Source organism: Talpa occidentalis, unplaced genomic scaffold, assembly GCF_014898055.3.
Source record: "Talpa occidentalis isolate TD23 unplaced genomic scaffold, MPIMG_talOcc4v2.1, whole genome shotgun sequence".
NCBI classification, from domain to species: Eukaryota; Metazoa; Chordata; class Mammalia; order Eulipotyphla; family Talpidae; genus Talpa; species Talpa occidentalis.
In genome coordinates, this window is record NW_026555331.1 from 83,285,355 (window position 1) to 83,299,892 (window position 14,538).

A 14,538-nucleotide genomic window follows, 5' to 3' on the forward strand; every position below is an offset into this window, starting at 1 on the left:
AGTATTATTTAGTATTATCTAAAAAAAGATAATATACCTTTATGGGGACAAATGCTAGCAGAGTCAGAAAACAAAATTTAATTCCCCAAATTTTACTTCTTAAAGTATTTACTAGCCAACAAATACTATACTAAGCATTTCATATGCATTACCCACTTTACCCTCTTGTGAGGTAGATATATTATCCCTACTATCATCTTCTGTGTAAGAGAATGTGACCTGTGAACAATGGAGTTGAAATTTAAAAAGCTGACAATCTTACTACCTAGCCCCTCTTAATCAAGTCTTCCAATTAAAATTCCCACCCTACTTCATTTTTAATATTGTTATTTAAGATTGACTGAGATAATAGGAGCAGCAGGAAGATGAATTTTACAGTATGAACACAGAAGAGCCAGAAAAACACAAAATGGTTTAAGAAAATGAAGGGACTAATTTAGTTAGCCAGTGTATGGAGTGTTAAGGTCCTATTGTTATAGGGCAGTCCCGATATTGAACGGGTTGCCTGGCTGTGGGTCCTTACCCGCGCGTTTAAAAGGGACTTATTAATACTCCACTACAGGCATACACAAAAGGTTAATAAAAGGTTTATTTACAAGGGAAAAGGAAATAAGGAAAATGTACAACTCAGGGAGAAAATAGGGAAATAAAGTCTTTAATACGTCCTACCCAATCCGCCAACCTGGAAACCCAAAAAGCACTCTCCGAGCTGGTCGGGCGCTGCGAGCTGGCAGAGAGTCAAAATGGGGGACCCCTCCAAAGCCCACGTGTCTGGCTTTATACCAACCTGGCTGCTTAACCCCATCCTCAGGTCCCAGCCACCTTCCCTTTGGTGGTGATAGGATTTGGAGTTCCCAGTGTCTTTGGCTTTGGCCTGGGGTGGGGGTGGAGTCCACAAAGCCTGTATAGAATTAGCTTTAGGACATCCTTTCCCCCTAACACTATCATATAAAGTACAGAAATTTCTAGTTTCATCCAAACAAGTTGAACCCACTTATGCTGTCAAGGGTTGTGCTGGCTGTTCTAACACAATATAAATAAAATCATTTTAAAATATAAGGTATTAAGAGTTTCAGAGAACCTCTCCTGGCTTTCCCCTTTGTTCTCACCCATCTATTCTGAGCCTAGATGGAAGTGGAAAAAAGAGGAGGAAGAGACATTATCAACTGAACTCCTCCCTATCTCTCATCTGAAATGAATCAACATACAGAGAGCCTACTAATACACAAAACACTCAACTATATGTCAAGTCCCTTAAGCAACATTTCCTTGCATCACAGATGGCCCTTAAAGGAAATCACAGTACAGTTAGCAAGGAAACAAATACAAAATTAAATAAAGACACTAACACTTCCAAAAAATTTTCGCAATATACTAAAAAATAGTCAAATACTTTCAAGAAAGAACTCAGAGGGCTGTATCACTTTTAGATAGAGAAGAGACTTTTCTGAGCACCTAAATATGTGAGAAAAGCTTTTAAATATTAGAGCCGATAAACAACAAATTACCTTTTTAATAAGCTGAACTTACCTTAAATGAACTCACTACACAAAGAAAATCTGTCTGGAATTCTTATGGCAGAATGAGGGTTCATAATCCCCAATTTATTTTATGTTTTAAGTTTTATCTTTGTTGGAATTTGGGATCAAAATGGGGCGAGGAAATGCTGCGAGTAAGATTTCCCATTAAAAAAAAAAGTTAATAGGGAGGAAAAGCGGCAGGTCCCAGTGAGAACTGGGACACGGAAGATAAACGGGCGACTCCAGCAAACTACCCAAAGAAGAAAGTTGTCATAAAAGAGGACTAGAAGGGAGGAAAGCTGAGAACCCTGCTACCCTCCCCCACCTACAAAGTTGGCACTCTCCGACCAACAGAAAGGAGGAAAAAACTAAAACAACCAACAAGTACAAACTACGCATCAAGCAGGTCTGTGAGTGGAAAGGAACTATTTCAGCCACCACACCCTGTGAACTGGAGCTGTGGAGAACCCAGCAGGATTCACAGCGAGGAGGTGAGCACACGGCTCCAGGCACCATTAGAGAAAAACAAAGACTCCTGGAGACCTACACACAGCCCCGGGCCAGCCAGGAAGCTTGTGCGGAGAAGCAGTGCACTTGGAAAGGATACACGGATCACGGCTGCCCAGGTCACCGCGCCTGCGACCTAGGCTTGCGGGGAGACGCGCAGGGGGGCCCTCACTGAGGTGAATGTCCCTCACTGAGTAATCAGAAACCAGGCGCCCGACATGGGAGTGGGGTGCAAAAGGCGCCATTTCTACAGACACTGAACTGGGCTACAGCCCGCGTCCTAGACCTGAGGGGTTTGGAACTGAGACTCAGGGCATGAAATTCGGGGCGTGGGATCCCCACGACGGTGGGGCACAAGGCAGACACAGCACCCCAAAGCCGTTGAGGCTTTCCCCACCACTCCCACTCTGTTCCCCTGTCCCGCGGGGTAAAAAAAAACAGCTCCCCAAGGACACTAGGAGAGATCTCTGGCGCCACCTAGCGACCAGAAAAAAATCACCAACACCCCATAGAATAGGGACCTTTCTTCAGTAAAGACTGCTTGAAATCGGCAGAAGGCTCCCAGAGGAGTCGGAGGTGAGTTGGGAAGTTCGCCCAAGCCAGGCCCCTTCTGACCAGCAGTCCGAGCCCAGAGGGGGAGCGGGCACCCACAGCAGGGACAGATCCAGTATGCGGGAGAGTGTGCCTGTCTCCAAAGCTCCATTTTAGAACAGGGAACTTTCTACAATAAAGACTGCTTGAATTTGGCAGAAGGCTCCCCGTGGAGCCAGAGGGAGAAGGTTCCCTGCACAGTCAGAGGTGAGCTGAAGGCCCCCACAAGCCCAGTCCCACCTGGCAGGATGTCAGAGCCCAGAGGAGGATCCAGAGATTTGGAACCAGAGTGCAATCCAGCTGCCCCACCTCCAGGGAAGTCTGTGGGACTTCAAGACGCACATTTGTAACTAAACTCAGAAAGAGGAGAGATTCTGTGACAGTAACCATTAACATACTCAAAGTACCACTGCCTCACTAGACTTCTGGCATAACAGTTTTTGACTCGTTTGGATTGCCAGTTTCTGAAACTCCCGAAAGAACACACCAAAAAGATGCCAGCCAGTATCAGCGGCACAGTGTCCCAACGCATAAGGCAAATTAGAAGACAGGCAGCAGAAAAAAGAAAAACTACAAGCAAAGTAGCAACGCCTCAGAAAAAAGACACACCACAAAAAAAAAAAAAAAAAAAAAAAAAAACCACCCACCAGCTTGCAACTATGGTAAATTGGAAGAACTTCTGAGCCTTACAGAAAAAGAACTTAAAATTGCCCTGATGAAAAAACTGATGGAATTCATTAAGGAAAACAACACTCAGAAGAATGAAATTGAGTCCCTAAAGAGGGAAGTAAAAGAAATGCAGGAGATCAAAGAATTAATGGAGGCGCTAAAGAACTCTGGGAAAAGCAAATGAAAGCAGAATAGATGAAATGGAAGAACAAATAAGTACTCTTGAAGACACAGAAATAAAAAGAACCAAAACAGAAAAGGAAAGAGAAGTACCAAGGAAAAACACCGAAGAAAGACTTCGGGAACTATCTGACTCCATGAGGAAAGGAAATATAAGAGTTATAGGAATCCCAGAAGGAAAGGAGAGAGATGTAGGAACAGAGAAAATATTCAAGGAAATAATTGAAAAGAACTTCCCAAAAGTGAAGAAAGAGCTGAAAATTGATATACAAGAAGCAAGAACACCAAACTTCCATGACGAAAGGAAAAATACAGCAAGACACATAATAGTAAAGCTCCCAAGAATCCAAGACAAGGAAAAAATAATGAAGCTGACAAGAGGGAAGAAACAGATAACATTCAAAGGAAAACCAATCAGGCTGACAACAGACTTCTCCAAAGAAACACTACGGGCAAGGATAGAGTGGAGGGACATAGTCAACAGACTCCAAGAAAACAGATGCCAACCAAGAATACTCTATCCCGCAAAGCTCTCCTTCCTCTATGAAGAAAGAATAAGGACCTTCCCAGACAAAAACAGAAACTCTGGAATTTCATTACGACTAAACCCCCACTCCAAAAAATACTACAAGGAGTCCTAAAGCCAGAACCTCAGAGGGACAAATAACAACGAAAGAAGGCCAAAAAAAAAAAAAAGTTGTTAAAAGAATAAATAAATAAAATCAAAGGAAAGTGATTTCCAGTGGCAAATACAGATGCTAACATATCAATATTAACTCTAAATGTAAATGGACTAAACTCTTCAATAAAAAGACACAGAGTCACAGGCTGGATTAAGAAACAAAACCCAACCTTTTGCTGTCTCCAGGAAATACATTTAGCTACAAAAGATAAAAAAAGAATCAAATTTAAAGGATGGAAAACAATCCTACAAGCAAATGGACCAAAAAAGGAAGCAGGAACAGCTATACTTATATCAGATAAAACAGATTTCAAATTCAAAAAGCTAAAAAGAGACCCCAACAGTCACTACATTATGATCAAGGGGACAAAACTTCAAGAAGAAATAACACTCATTAAGATATATTTGAAGGAGCACCAAAATATATCAGACAACTATTATCATCTTTGAAAACAGACATCAGAGAAAACACATACGTAGTGGGAGACTTCAACACACCACTATCAACAATGGATAGATCAACGAGACAAAAAATAAGTAAAGACACTAAAGCTCTAAATAAGGATCTAGAGCGCTTGGGCTTAACAGACATCTATAGAACACTAAACCCAAAAAAATCTGAGTACACATTTTTTCTCAAGCACACACGGATCATTCTCCAGGATCGATCACATTCTGGGACCCAAGACGAACATCAACAGATATACCAAGAATGAAATCACACCAAGCATCTTTTCTGACTATGAAGGCATCAAACTAGAAACAAACCACAAAAAGAAGGCAAGGAACTCTCCTAATTCATGGAGATTGAAAACCACACTACTGGAAGACCACTGGACTAATGAGGAGATCAAAGAAGAAATTAAAAAATTCTTTGAATTGAATGACAAGGAGGACACCAATTTCCTAAATGTATGGGATGCAGCAAAAGCAGTAATAAGAGGAAAATATATAGCAATAGAGGCTCACATCAAGAAACAAGAAAGAACTCAAAGAAACAACCTAATCTCGAACCTCAAAGAACTAGAAAAAGAACAACAAAAAACCCCAAAACCAGTAGACGAAAAGAAATACTAAAAACCAAAGCAGAAATAAATGAAATTCAAACTAAAGAAAAAAAATCCAAAAGATCAATGAAACCAAGAGCAAGAGCTGGTTCTTCGAAAAAATAAATAAAATAGACAAACCCCTAGCCAGGCTCACAAAGGAAAAAAGGGAGAAAGCACAAATAAACAGGATCACAAATGAAAGAGGAGAAATCACAACGGACACAGCAGAAATCAAAAGAATAATCAGAAACTACTATGAACAGTTATATGGAAACAAGTTCAACAATCTAGAGGAGATGGACAAATTCCTACAACTCTACAATCACCCAAAGCTAGATAAAGAAGAAATAGAACACCTAAACAGACCAATTACAAGCAGCGAAATTGAAATGGTAATCAAAAACCTTCCCAAAAACAAAAGCCCAGGACCTGATGGATTTACAAATGAATTCTAACAAACGTTCAGAAACGAATTAGTGCCTATCCTCACAAACTCTTCCAAAAAATTGAGAAGGAAGGGATAATACCAAACATGTTCTATGAAGCCAACATTACACTAATACCAAAACCGAACAAGGACAACACAAAAAAAGAAAACTACAGGCCAATCTCGCTAATGAACACTGATGCAAAAATCCTCAATAAAATTTTAGCTATCAGAATCCAACAATGTATCCATAAGATAATTCACCACGACCAAGTAGGATTCATTCCAGGGACACAAGGATGGTTGAACATCCAAAAATCAATCAACGTCATCCAACACATCAACAAAAAGAAATATAAAAACCATATGATAATATCGATAGATACCGAGAAAGCTTTTGACAAAGTGCAACACCCATTCATGATAAAAGCCCTTGAAATTCTTGGGATACAAGGAACATACCTCAACATCATAAAGGCCATATATGACAAGCCAACAGCCAGTATCATTCTCAATGGTGAAAAGCTGAAAGCATTTCCATTAAGATCTGTAACAAGACAAGGATGTCCACTTTCACCACTGCTTTTCAATATAATACTAGAAGTCCTAGCCAGAGCAATAAGACAAGAGAAAGACATCCAAGGAATCCAAATAGGAAAAGAAGAAGTCAAACTATCACTATTTGCAGATGATATGATAATATACATAGAGAACCCCAAAAACTCCACAGAAAAATTAATTCAACTAATCAATCAGTTCAGTAAAGTGGTAAGATACTTCTCTGAAGAGGAAATGCAAATGGCCAAAAGGCATATGAAAAAATGTCCAACATCACTTGTAATCAGGGAAATGCAAGTCAAAACTACCATGAGATACCATCTAACACCAGTGAGAATGGCACATATTAAAAAAACTAGCAACAACAAATGTTGGCGAGGTTGTGGAGAAAAAGGAATTCTCCTGCATTGTTGGTGGGAGTGCAAACTGGTCCAACCACTATGGAGAGCTGTGTGGAGATTTCTGGACCTACTAAACATAGAGCTTCCATATGATCCAGCAATTCCACTCCTAGGTATCTACCCAAAGGACACAGAAACATCCATTCCAAAGAGCACCTGCACCCCTATGTTTATAGCAGCACAATTTACAATAGCTCAGCTTTTGAAACAACCCAAATGCCCAAAAATAGATGACTGGATCAAGAAGATGTGGTACATATACACCATGGAATATTACTCAGCATTCAAAAAAGATAAACACATGCAATTTGCAGCAACATGGATGGAGCTAGAAGGGATCATGCTCAGTGAAATAAGCCAGAAAGAAAAAGAAAAATACCAGATGGCCTTACTCATAGCAGGAATCTAGAAAACCTAAATAAGGGACCAGGAAAAAGAATAACTATAAGAAAGAAAATATCAAAATCAACAAACAACTATGAACCAGAGATACTCTATGGGGGGTTGGGGGGTGGGGAAAGGAGGGATTGGGGTCAAAATAATGGGGTTGTAATTGTATGGGGAATATAAAAATAAAATTTAAATTTAAAAAAAAAGTTTTATCTTTGTTAATGCAAAGATGCAAAGCATACCAACACTACAATAATTACAGAAGGTTAAATAACCAAGCATAGTTTTTTTATCCATACCTGAAACTAGGTAAAGGGAGCCAACCTGGCAACAGCCAAGCTGCATGGCTAAAACCTCCATCCAAATCTGCATACAGTTGTGCCATCTTCTCATTGAGTTGACTTCTGATTTCCTTTCCATGTAAACAATGACTAGCAGTTAAAATTATGAGCTCAGAAAGTGCTTCAAACAAATCTAGGTGGAAAAAGATCATTTCCATTACTATTCCCAAAAATTCTTTTGCAATACTGTTTTTTTAAAGATATAAAGGTAGAGGGCCTCCCCGGTGGCGCAGCGGTTGAGTGCTGGGTTGCGAAGCTGCCCGCGGCCTCTGTGGCGCCGGTTCAATCCCCGGCTGCTCCACGGCCACCAGAGGAGGGTCCCACATGGCGCGCAGACCTCTCCTGCCGCCCGCTGCTCCCCTCAGCAGTGTACTTCAGTCCTTCTGCCTGCTCTGCTCCCTGCTCTGGCTCTGGTGAATTCTCTCACCCTCCCGCGCGCTTCTGACTGTACCCAGTGCATGTATAAACAAAACAAACAAACAAACAAATAAATAAATAAAACATGCCTCTATTAAAAAAAAAATAATAAATAAAGATATAAAGGTAGAGCGACACAAAACTGAGAAAAAAAAACCTCAAACTAGATTCTACTCATACCATAAAAAAAGCCTAGTCAGATATGTGGCTACTCTACTATGCAGAACAAAGAGTCAAGACCCCAAGTGAAGTACCCAACCCTTTGCATAACCAAAACAGATGCCACAAAAATATCTCTAAACCTTTCTCATATAAACCCTTCATCATAAAAACATAAAATGAATAAAAATGAATGTGATTATCTGAATTCCAGGCTGCAGTGTAACAAAAGCAGCAAAAAGCTTCAGTGCATGAGAGAATGATAATGAAGTGCCTCCCAAGGAATAGTTCAAAGACTGACTGGATTATTTCCCAGGTCAAAAGTGGGATGGTCAAGGCTAAAAATTAAAGTCTTATATATAAAGGAATGTAACTAATCACCACATGGTATATCCCAACAATGGAACCAGATGTAAGCACATTTTGATAACTAAGTCACAAAAATTTTCCAATCAATGATCCATCCTTTAATTTCTCATTCACCAAATGAACTTCCAATTATTTGGCTTTCCAATTAGTTTTGCCAATAAAGAGACGTTCAGCAAATATTACTTTGTTTTTGATGCCATTATTATGTCTCATTTTTATTTATTAAGTTGACAATTATGTTTATAGGTTTGCTTCTTGTATGGTTAAAAAGTTATTACATCAACACTAAGCATATTCAACATAAAAATCAAGTTTCTGGATCTTTTATGAAAACTGAAGATCACATACAGAATGTGGTGACTTACACAGTATTACTGCTGTAATGGCTCTTAAGACAATTGCCTCTTAAGACAACATCTCCTGCCGTCCAGTATAAAGACTGGATTCACAAAATTATGCAAAGAAGGTCAAGTCACATTCACTATACTCTCGCTCTATAAGAAAGCATATACTGGGCCTCCCCAGTGGTGCAGCAGGTTGAACCCAGTGCTTTAAAGCCGTCTGCAGCCTCTGCAGTGCCAGTTTGATTCCTGGCTGGCCAGGGAGAAACCCACATGGCACAGCAGACCCCTCCAGCCTCGCCCGCTGCTCCCCTCAGCAGTCTGTTTCAGTCTGTCTGCCTGTTCTGCTCCCTGACCTATCTCTGGTGAATTCTCTCACCCTCCCCGTACCTCTGGCCTGTACCCTAGTTCTTGCATAAATAAATCAATCTTAAAAAAAAAAAGAAAAAGAAAGCATATACTACATTTTTGAAGATTTCTACTGGAATTTGTTAGTAAAAATAAAATTTTGATAAGATTATGTCTTTAAATTTTACCCTTTTTCCATGGAATAAATAATTTTTACACATTAGATAAATAAGTTATTACATATACAATCAAGTTGCTTAGAAATTTCTTGCCCACTGGGGTTCAAAAATTAATTTTATGCAAAAAGTTATACATTCAAGTTTATTTCAACATTCAATCCCGTGTAATTTTTCCATTATTTGTATAATGAGCTGAATAATATGCATGTTAAATAACCCATTTTAGGGACTTTCTAAGTGAGCAGCAATGGGCACTTCCTCACAGGTCTTCTTAACTCCATGGTATTCATCACATGATACTTTCACTAAATCTAAGATGACTTTACATATGTTGTAGGTTTTTCATATGCACAAATATATTCTTATATTTCTCATGAAAGAAAAGTAGAAACATTAGGACAAACACAAAACCAAAATGTCTTGCTTACTTTTTTCTCCACTTTCTCCCCAACTTTGAAAGTATGCCTTGGTTTCTTTCTCAATTATAGAAACGTGTTGTTTAAAGTGGGCTATGTTAAGCCCACTTTTTAACATTTTCTTCTGCTCCAAGAAAACCTTCAAAAAATTAAGGGTATACAGTATTAAAACAATTTTATTTTATCACAAGTTCCATTTGGGATAACATAGCTGTTCCTACGCAAAGAAAACCACCTTCTGAAAAATTGAAAGAAAAATGGTAAAAAGATTTTTTAAACTACAACAGCTATAGGAAACTTTTTTTTTTTTTTTGCTATAGGAAACTTAAGAGAATTTATGCATCTATGTGAAGAAACATGTAGAAGACAACTGTTATGGGGGCTCTAGACAAATCAAAGTCTAGAAATCCCACCTCCTGCCTTCCTTCTTACAGACCCTTTCCCTGCTCTTGACTCTGGGACTCCCTTTTCCTGTTGTGTTGTTTCAACAAAACATAATTACCTAAAAGTCCATTATGTTTCTATATGTTTCTATATTTTCAACAAAACATAATTACCTGAAAGTCCTCCCTTCACATATTCTCTCATTCTATTCCCAATTATCATTCTTCACTGACACTATCTTCCACTAAGTTTAATTAGAATATAATGTAATCTAAATAAAGTTAATTCATCATTAAGATAACTAATGGTTTTAACTTTTTGGGGCATTTTCTATTTTAAAAATCTGTGTGACAAAATTATTAGATATACCTGAGAAGAGGGATTTGCTAGAGCTCTTGCTTTTAGCCTCACTTGCCATTCCTCTCCAACCCCAGAAAAAACACTTGAAATCAACTTTTAAGTGCTATACTAACAACTGGGTAATGTTCATATCCAAAACCCACACAAAACAAATGGTCTAATTATCTATATTACTCAGAGCCACTTTAATATTTGATTTGGGGGAAAGAGGAGGAAATCACATATGTCTAATCACATAAAATCTTTAACTCAAATGTTAGAATTTTAAGTAGGCATTAGAAGACAGGTCCTCCTGATGAAATAATAGGTGTTTCTTATTATTTACTCAATCAAATCACAATATGCTAAGATTCTATTTCTTGGTAAGAGTCTCCTCAAAATTGCTTAGCTCAAGGCAACAACGTAGCACATCACCACTCTTCATCACCCATAGTTGTTCTCCTGTTTAATGTCTCACCATTCTTCTGGTTTTTGAACCAAGGAATAAATTGTTTTTGTATTTTAAATGTATAATATTATAACCTGCTAACATTAATAATTATAAAAGTAGGGCCTCCCCGGTGGCGCAGCGGTTGAGCGCTGGGTTGCGAACCTGCCCGCGGCCTCTGCGGCGCCGGTTCGATCCCCGGCTGCTCCCCGGCCACCAGAGGAGGATCCCACATGGCGCGCAGACCTCTCCTGCCGCCCGCTGCTCCTCTCAGCAGTGTACTTCGGTCCTTCTGCCTGCTCTGCTCCCTGCTCTGTCTCTGGTGAATTCTCTCACCCTCCCGCGCTTCTGACTGTACCCAGTGCTTGTATAAATAAATCTTAAAAAAAAAAAAAAAAATTTGTTGAAAAAAAAGAAAAAGTAAAATGTTAAAAAAAAAAAATAATTATAAAAGTAGAGCTTTGTCTTTCTTCAAGATAATAGTGGTCACCTACTGGATTAGGCACATCATATGCAACTCCCTTCCCAAATACAGGTGTTGTCAGACGACCGTAGACATCTTCTGCGTTCAGGTCCTCATTTTTACTATTGAAAAACAGTGCAGCCGCATCACTTCCCACAAGGTAAGTAAACGTCTTGCCCACCATGGTAAAACTAAATACAGGTCCATACTAAAGAGAGAAAAATACCATCATGAAGTTACAAAAAAATAAGTAGCACTAGTATACTCATTTCTGAAATCATAAAACAATACACGGTTAATAAATGAAAACATTTGTAAGAATTAATGTAATTCTTCCCCAAATTTATGTTCACGCAGTTGCAAATAGAGCATAAGCAAGACTTTTCATTCTTTTCCTCACTGTTTACATTAAAAGCATTTTCTTTCAGACTATAAAGTTAATTATCTTTTTTTCATTGTGGACATATAATGTGACAGTTTCTTATAATAGATAATTTTGCAGTGAGTATCTAAGAATATATATTTTTCCCTTTGCATAAAGTATATGGCATTTACTATGGTTCTTACTGTGTGAAGATGCCAGTATTTCACTGAAATTTCAGTTTACCACACTCTCACCAACACTAAATGATTTTATCTTAATCTGATTAGATGTTAAATGTTTTACATTGCAGTTTCTGATTATTTTTATTGAAAACTAGGCTCTGGGAATACATTCAGGCACAAAAAATACTGTCACTGACTAATAAAGATCAGTCTATCAGAAAAGATACAACTTAATCAAATAACCACATTAAGAAAGGTAAAATTATAAATGAGACAGTTACACTAAGGAAAGCAATTCTCTGATAAGCAACTAAAAAAAGATCTAAGAGAGGAAAATGACTAAGGTGAGACCTGAAGGATGATGGCCAAGCATGCACAAACATGCCAACTGGGAGAGGCTGAGTCTGGCGGGACCTAGAGCTAGAAGGGTCTAGATCAGACAGAGCCTCATTGTTGGGAGCCAGGGGTGTGTGCTCTTGGGGCAATAGTCCTGGGCCACACCGCCCCCGCCAAATGACCTGATATGGCAATAGTCCCTGGGTCACGAGGCATAGATAGAGGCTGTCTTCCCACTTCAAGCTAGAACCTGAGCTCAGCAAAGGCATGCAGCTTCCTGATATTGTTGCAACAGCTGGCACCTCCCAATACCTCCAAGGATTTTGCCTGCCCTCCCCCTTGCTCAAGATTGTATAAATATATATGCTCTTCTGCTCTGTGACAGTCCACCTGTCGGTCATTCTGCCAGCTTTCACTAACACTTCTGACTCTGGTCTTTCCTTAATATCCTACCATCCTCCCTCAGATTCTGCTTGACTCAGCTGGTCCATCATAAGCCATATTCAGGAAACTTCCTCCTTGCAAGCAATGGAAAGTCATGGGGGATTTTAAACTGCATGGAAAAGATATGTTGATCTCTGCATATTTTATTTTTTTTAAGATTTATTTATTTATGCATACAAGAGCTTGAGTACAGGCCAGAGATGCAGGGGTTGAGAGGACTCACCAGAGACAGAGTGGGGAACAGAAACAGGCAGACTGACTGAAATATACTGCTGAGGGGAGCAGCAAGCAAGACAGGAGAGGTCTGCCTTGCCATGTAGTTTGCTCTCTGGCTGGCCAGGGATCGAACTCGTCCTGCAGAGGCCGCAGATTGCTTCACAGGGTGGTGCTTAACCCCTTGTGCCACCAGGGAGGCCCTGATCTATGCATATTTTAAAAGGAAGATCCCTCTAGCTGCTGTATGAAGTGGAGCAAGGGTAAAGAGCATAAAGGATACCAGAGGACCGGGCAGAGCCTTTTGCAGAAACCTGAGAATGCACACTTGGTACAAAGTAATGATGGGGCAGTAGTCACAGAAGTTGACTGACACCAAATTAATTAGAAAAGAGAATCTGCAAGACCTCCCTGGTGGTGCAGCGGGTTCAGTGCTGTGCTGTGAAGCTGTCCGCTGGTTCAATTCCTGCCTGGCCTGGGGAGATTCCCACATGGCACGACAGATCTCTCCTATCTTGCCCGCTGCTCCCCTCAGCAGTGTATTTCGGTCATTCTGCCTGTTCTGTTCCTTGCTCTGTCTCTGGTGGATTCTCTCACCCTCCTGTGCCTCTGGCCTTTACCCCAGTGCTTGTATAAACAAATAAATCTTTTAAAAAATAAATAAATAAAAGGCCAAAGGACTTTGGATTAAAAAAAAAGAAAGAAAAAGAAGAAGAGAGAATCTGCAGACTGGGCATGGACTAATCCTGGGCCTGCAAAACCGGATAAACAATGGTGAGAAGAGAATAAAACAACTAGGATTGGAGAGGAAAAAAAAAATTCTAGGATTAAACATTAGAAATGTTGGTAGGAACAACTGAAAAAGAATCATTTAAGAAAAGTTAGATAACCAGCTCCAAAACTCAGAGAAAAACCTGAGCTAGAAACATTAATTTTGGTGTCATCTACATATGGCTGGTAATTGAATCAGGAAAAGATTGCCTAGGAAAGAATAAAGACATAGGCCCAAACCTAAGAGAACCCTAACAGTAAATGTTCAGGCATGAGCCCACAAATGAGTGAGAGAAGAAACAGTCAAAGAAATAGGAGTGTAAGACTCCTACATTGCTGGTGGGAGTGCAGACTGGTCCAACCACTATGGAAAGCTGTCTGGAGGTTCCTCAGTCTACTAAAAATGGAGCTACCATATGACCCGGTAATTCCACTATTAGGGATCTACCCAAAGGACACAGAAACACTGATTCAAAAAAACACCTGTACCCCTATGTTTATTGTAGCACTACTTACAATAGGTAAAACCTGGAAACAACCCAAATGTCCAAAAACAGATGACTGGATCAAGATGTGGTGTGTGTATATATATATATACATATATATATATACACACACACACATACACACACACACAATGGAATATTATTCAGCAATCAAAAAAGATAAAACTCATGCCATTGGCAGCAACATGGATGGAGTTAGAAGGAATTATGCTTAGTGAAGTAAGTCAGAAGGAAAAAGAAAAACATCGGATGATTTCACTTACAGGAGGAATATAGGGGAACCAAATAAGACATCAGTGAAAAAAAATAATAACAGCACAAAACACAACAAAGCAAAAACAGACAATTATAAACCAGAGACATTCTGCAGGGGAGGAGGAGGGAGAGGGATCAGAGGGAGGCAGGGAGGAGCACAGGGGACTGAGGTGATGGTGCAAGGGTGCACTAGTGAAGGAAATTCTATGGGGACTACACCTGAGGTGTATGGGGGGAAGCAAATAGTTTTAAAATGAACAATGATGTAAAAAACAAATAAAAGAAAAAA

The 14,538-nt window shown here is 39.5% G+C and overlaps 1 protein-coding gene across 1 annotated transcript in view; it reads right to left on the reverse strand.

The window, feature by feature from the left end:
- The window catches only part of LOC119241973 (lanosterol 14-alpha demethylase), a 29,809-nt gene that overhangs the window by 7,762 nt on the left and 7,509 nt on the right, over positions 1-14,538 (reverse strand). The window contains exons 3-5 of the mRNA XM_037507686.2: positions 11,210-11,386; positions 9,557-9,683; positions 7,274-7,448 (exon numbers count right to left, since the gene is read on the reverse strand). Coding sequence (XP_037363583.1) covers positions 7,274-7,448; positions 9,557-9,683; positions 11,210-11,386 — 479 coding nt within the window. The remainder of the gene's footprint in view (positions 1-7,273; positions 7,449-9,556; positions 9,684-11,209; positions 11,387-14,538) is intronic.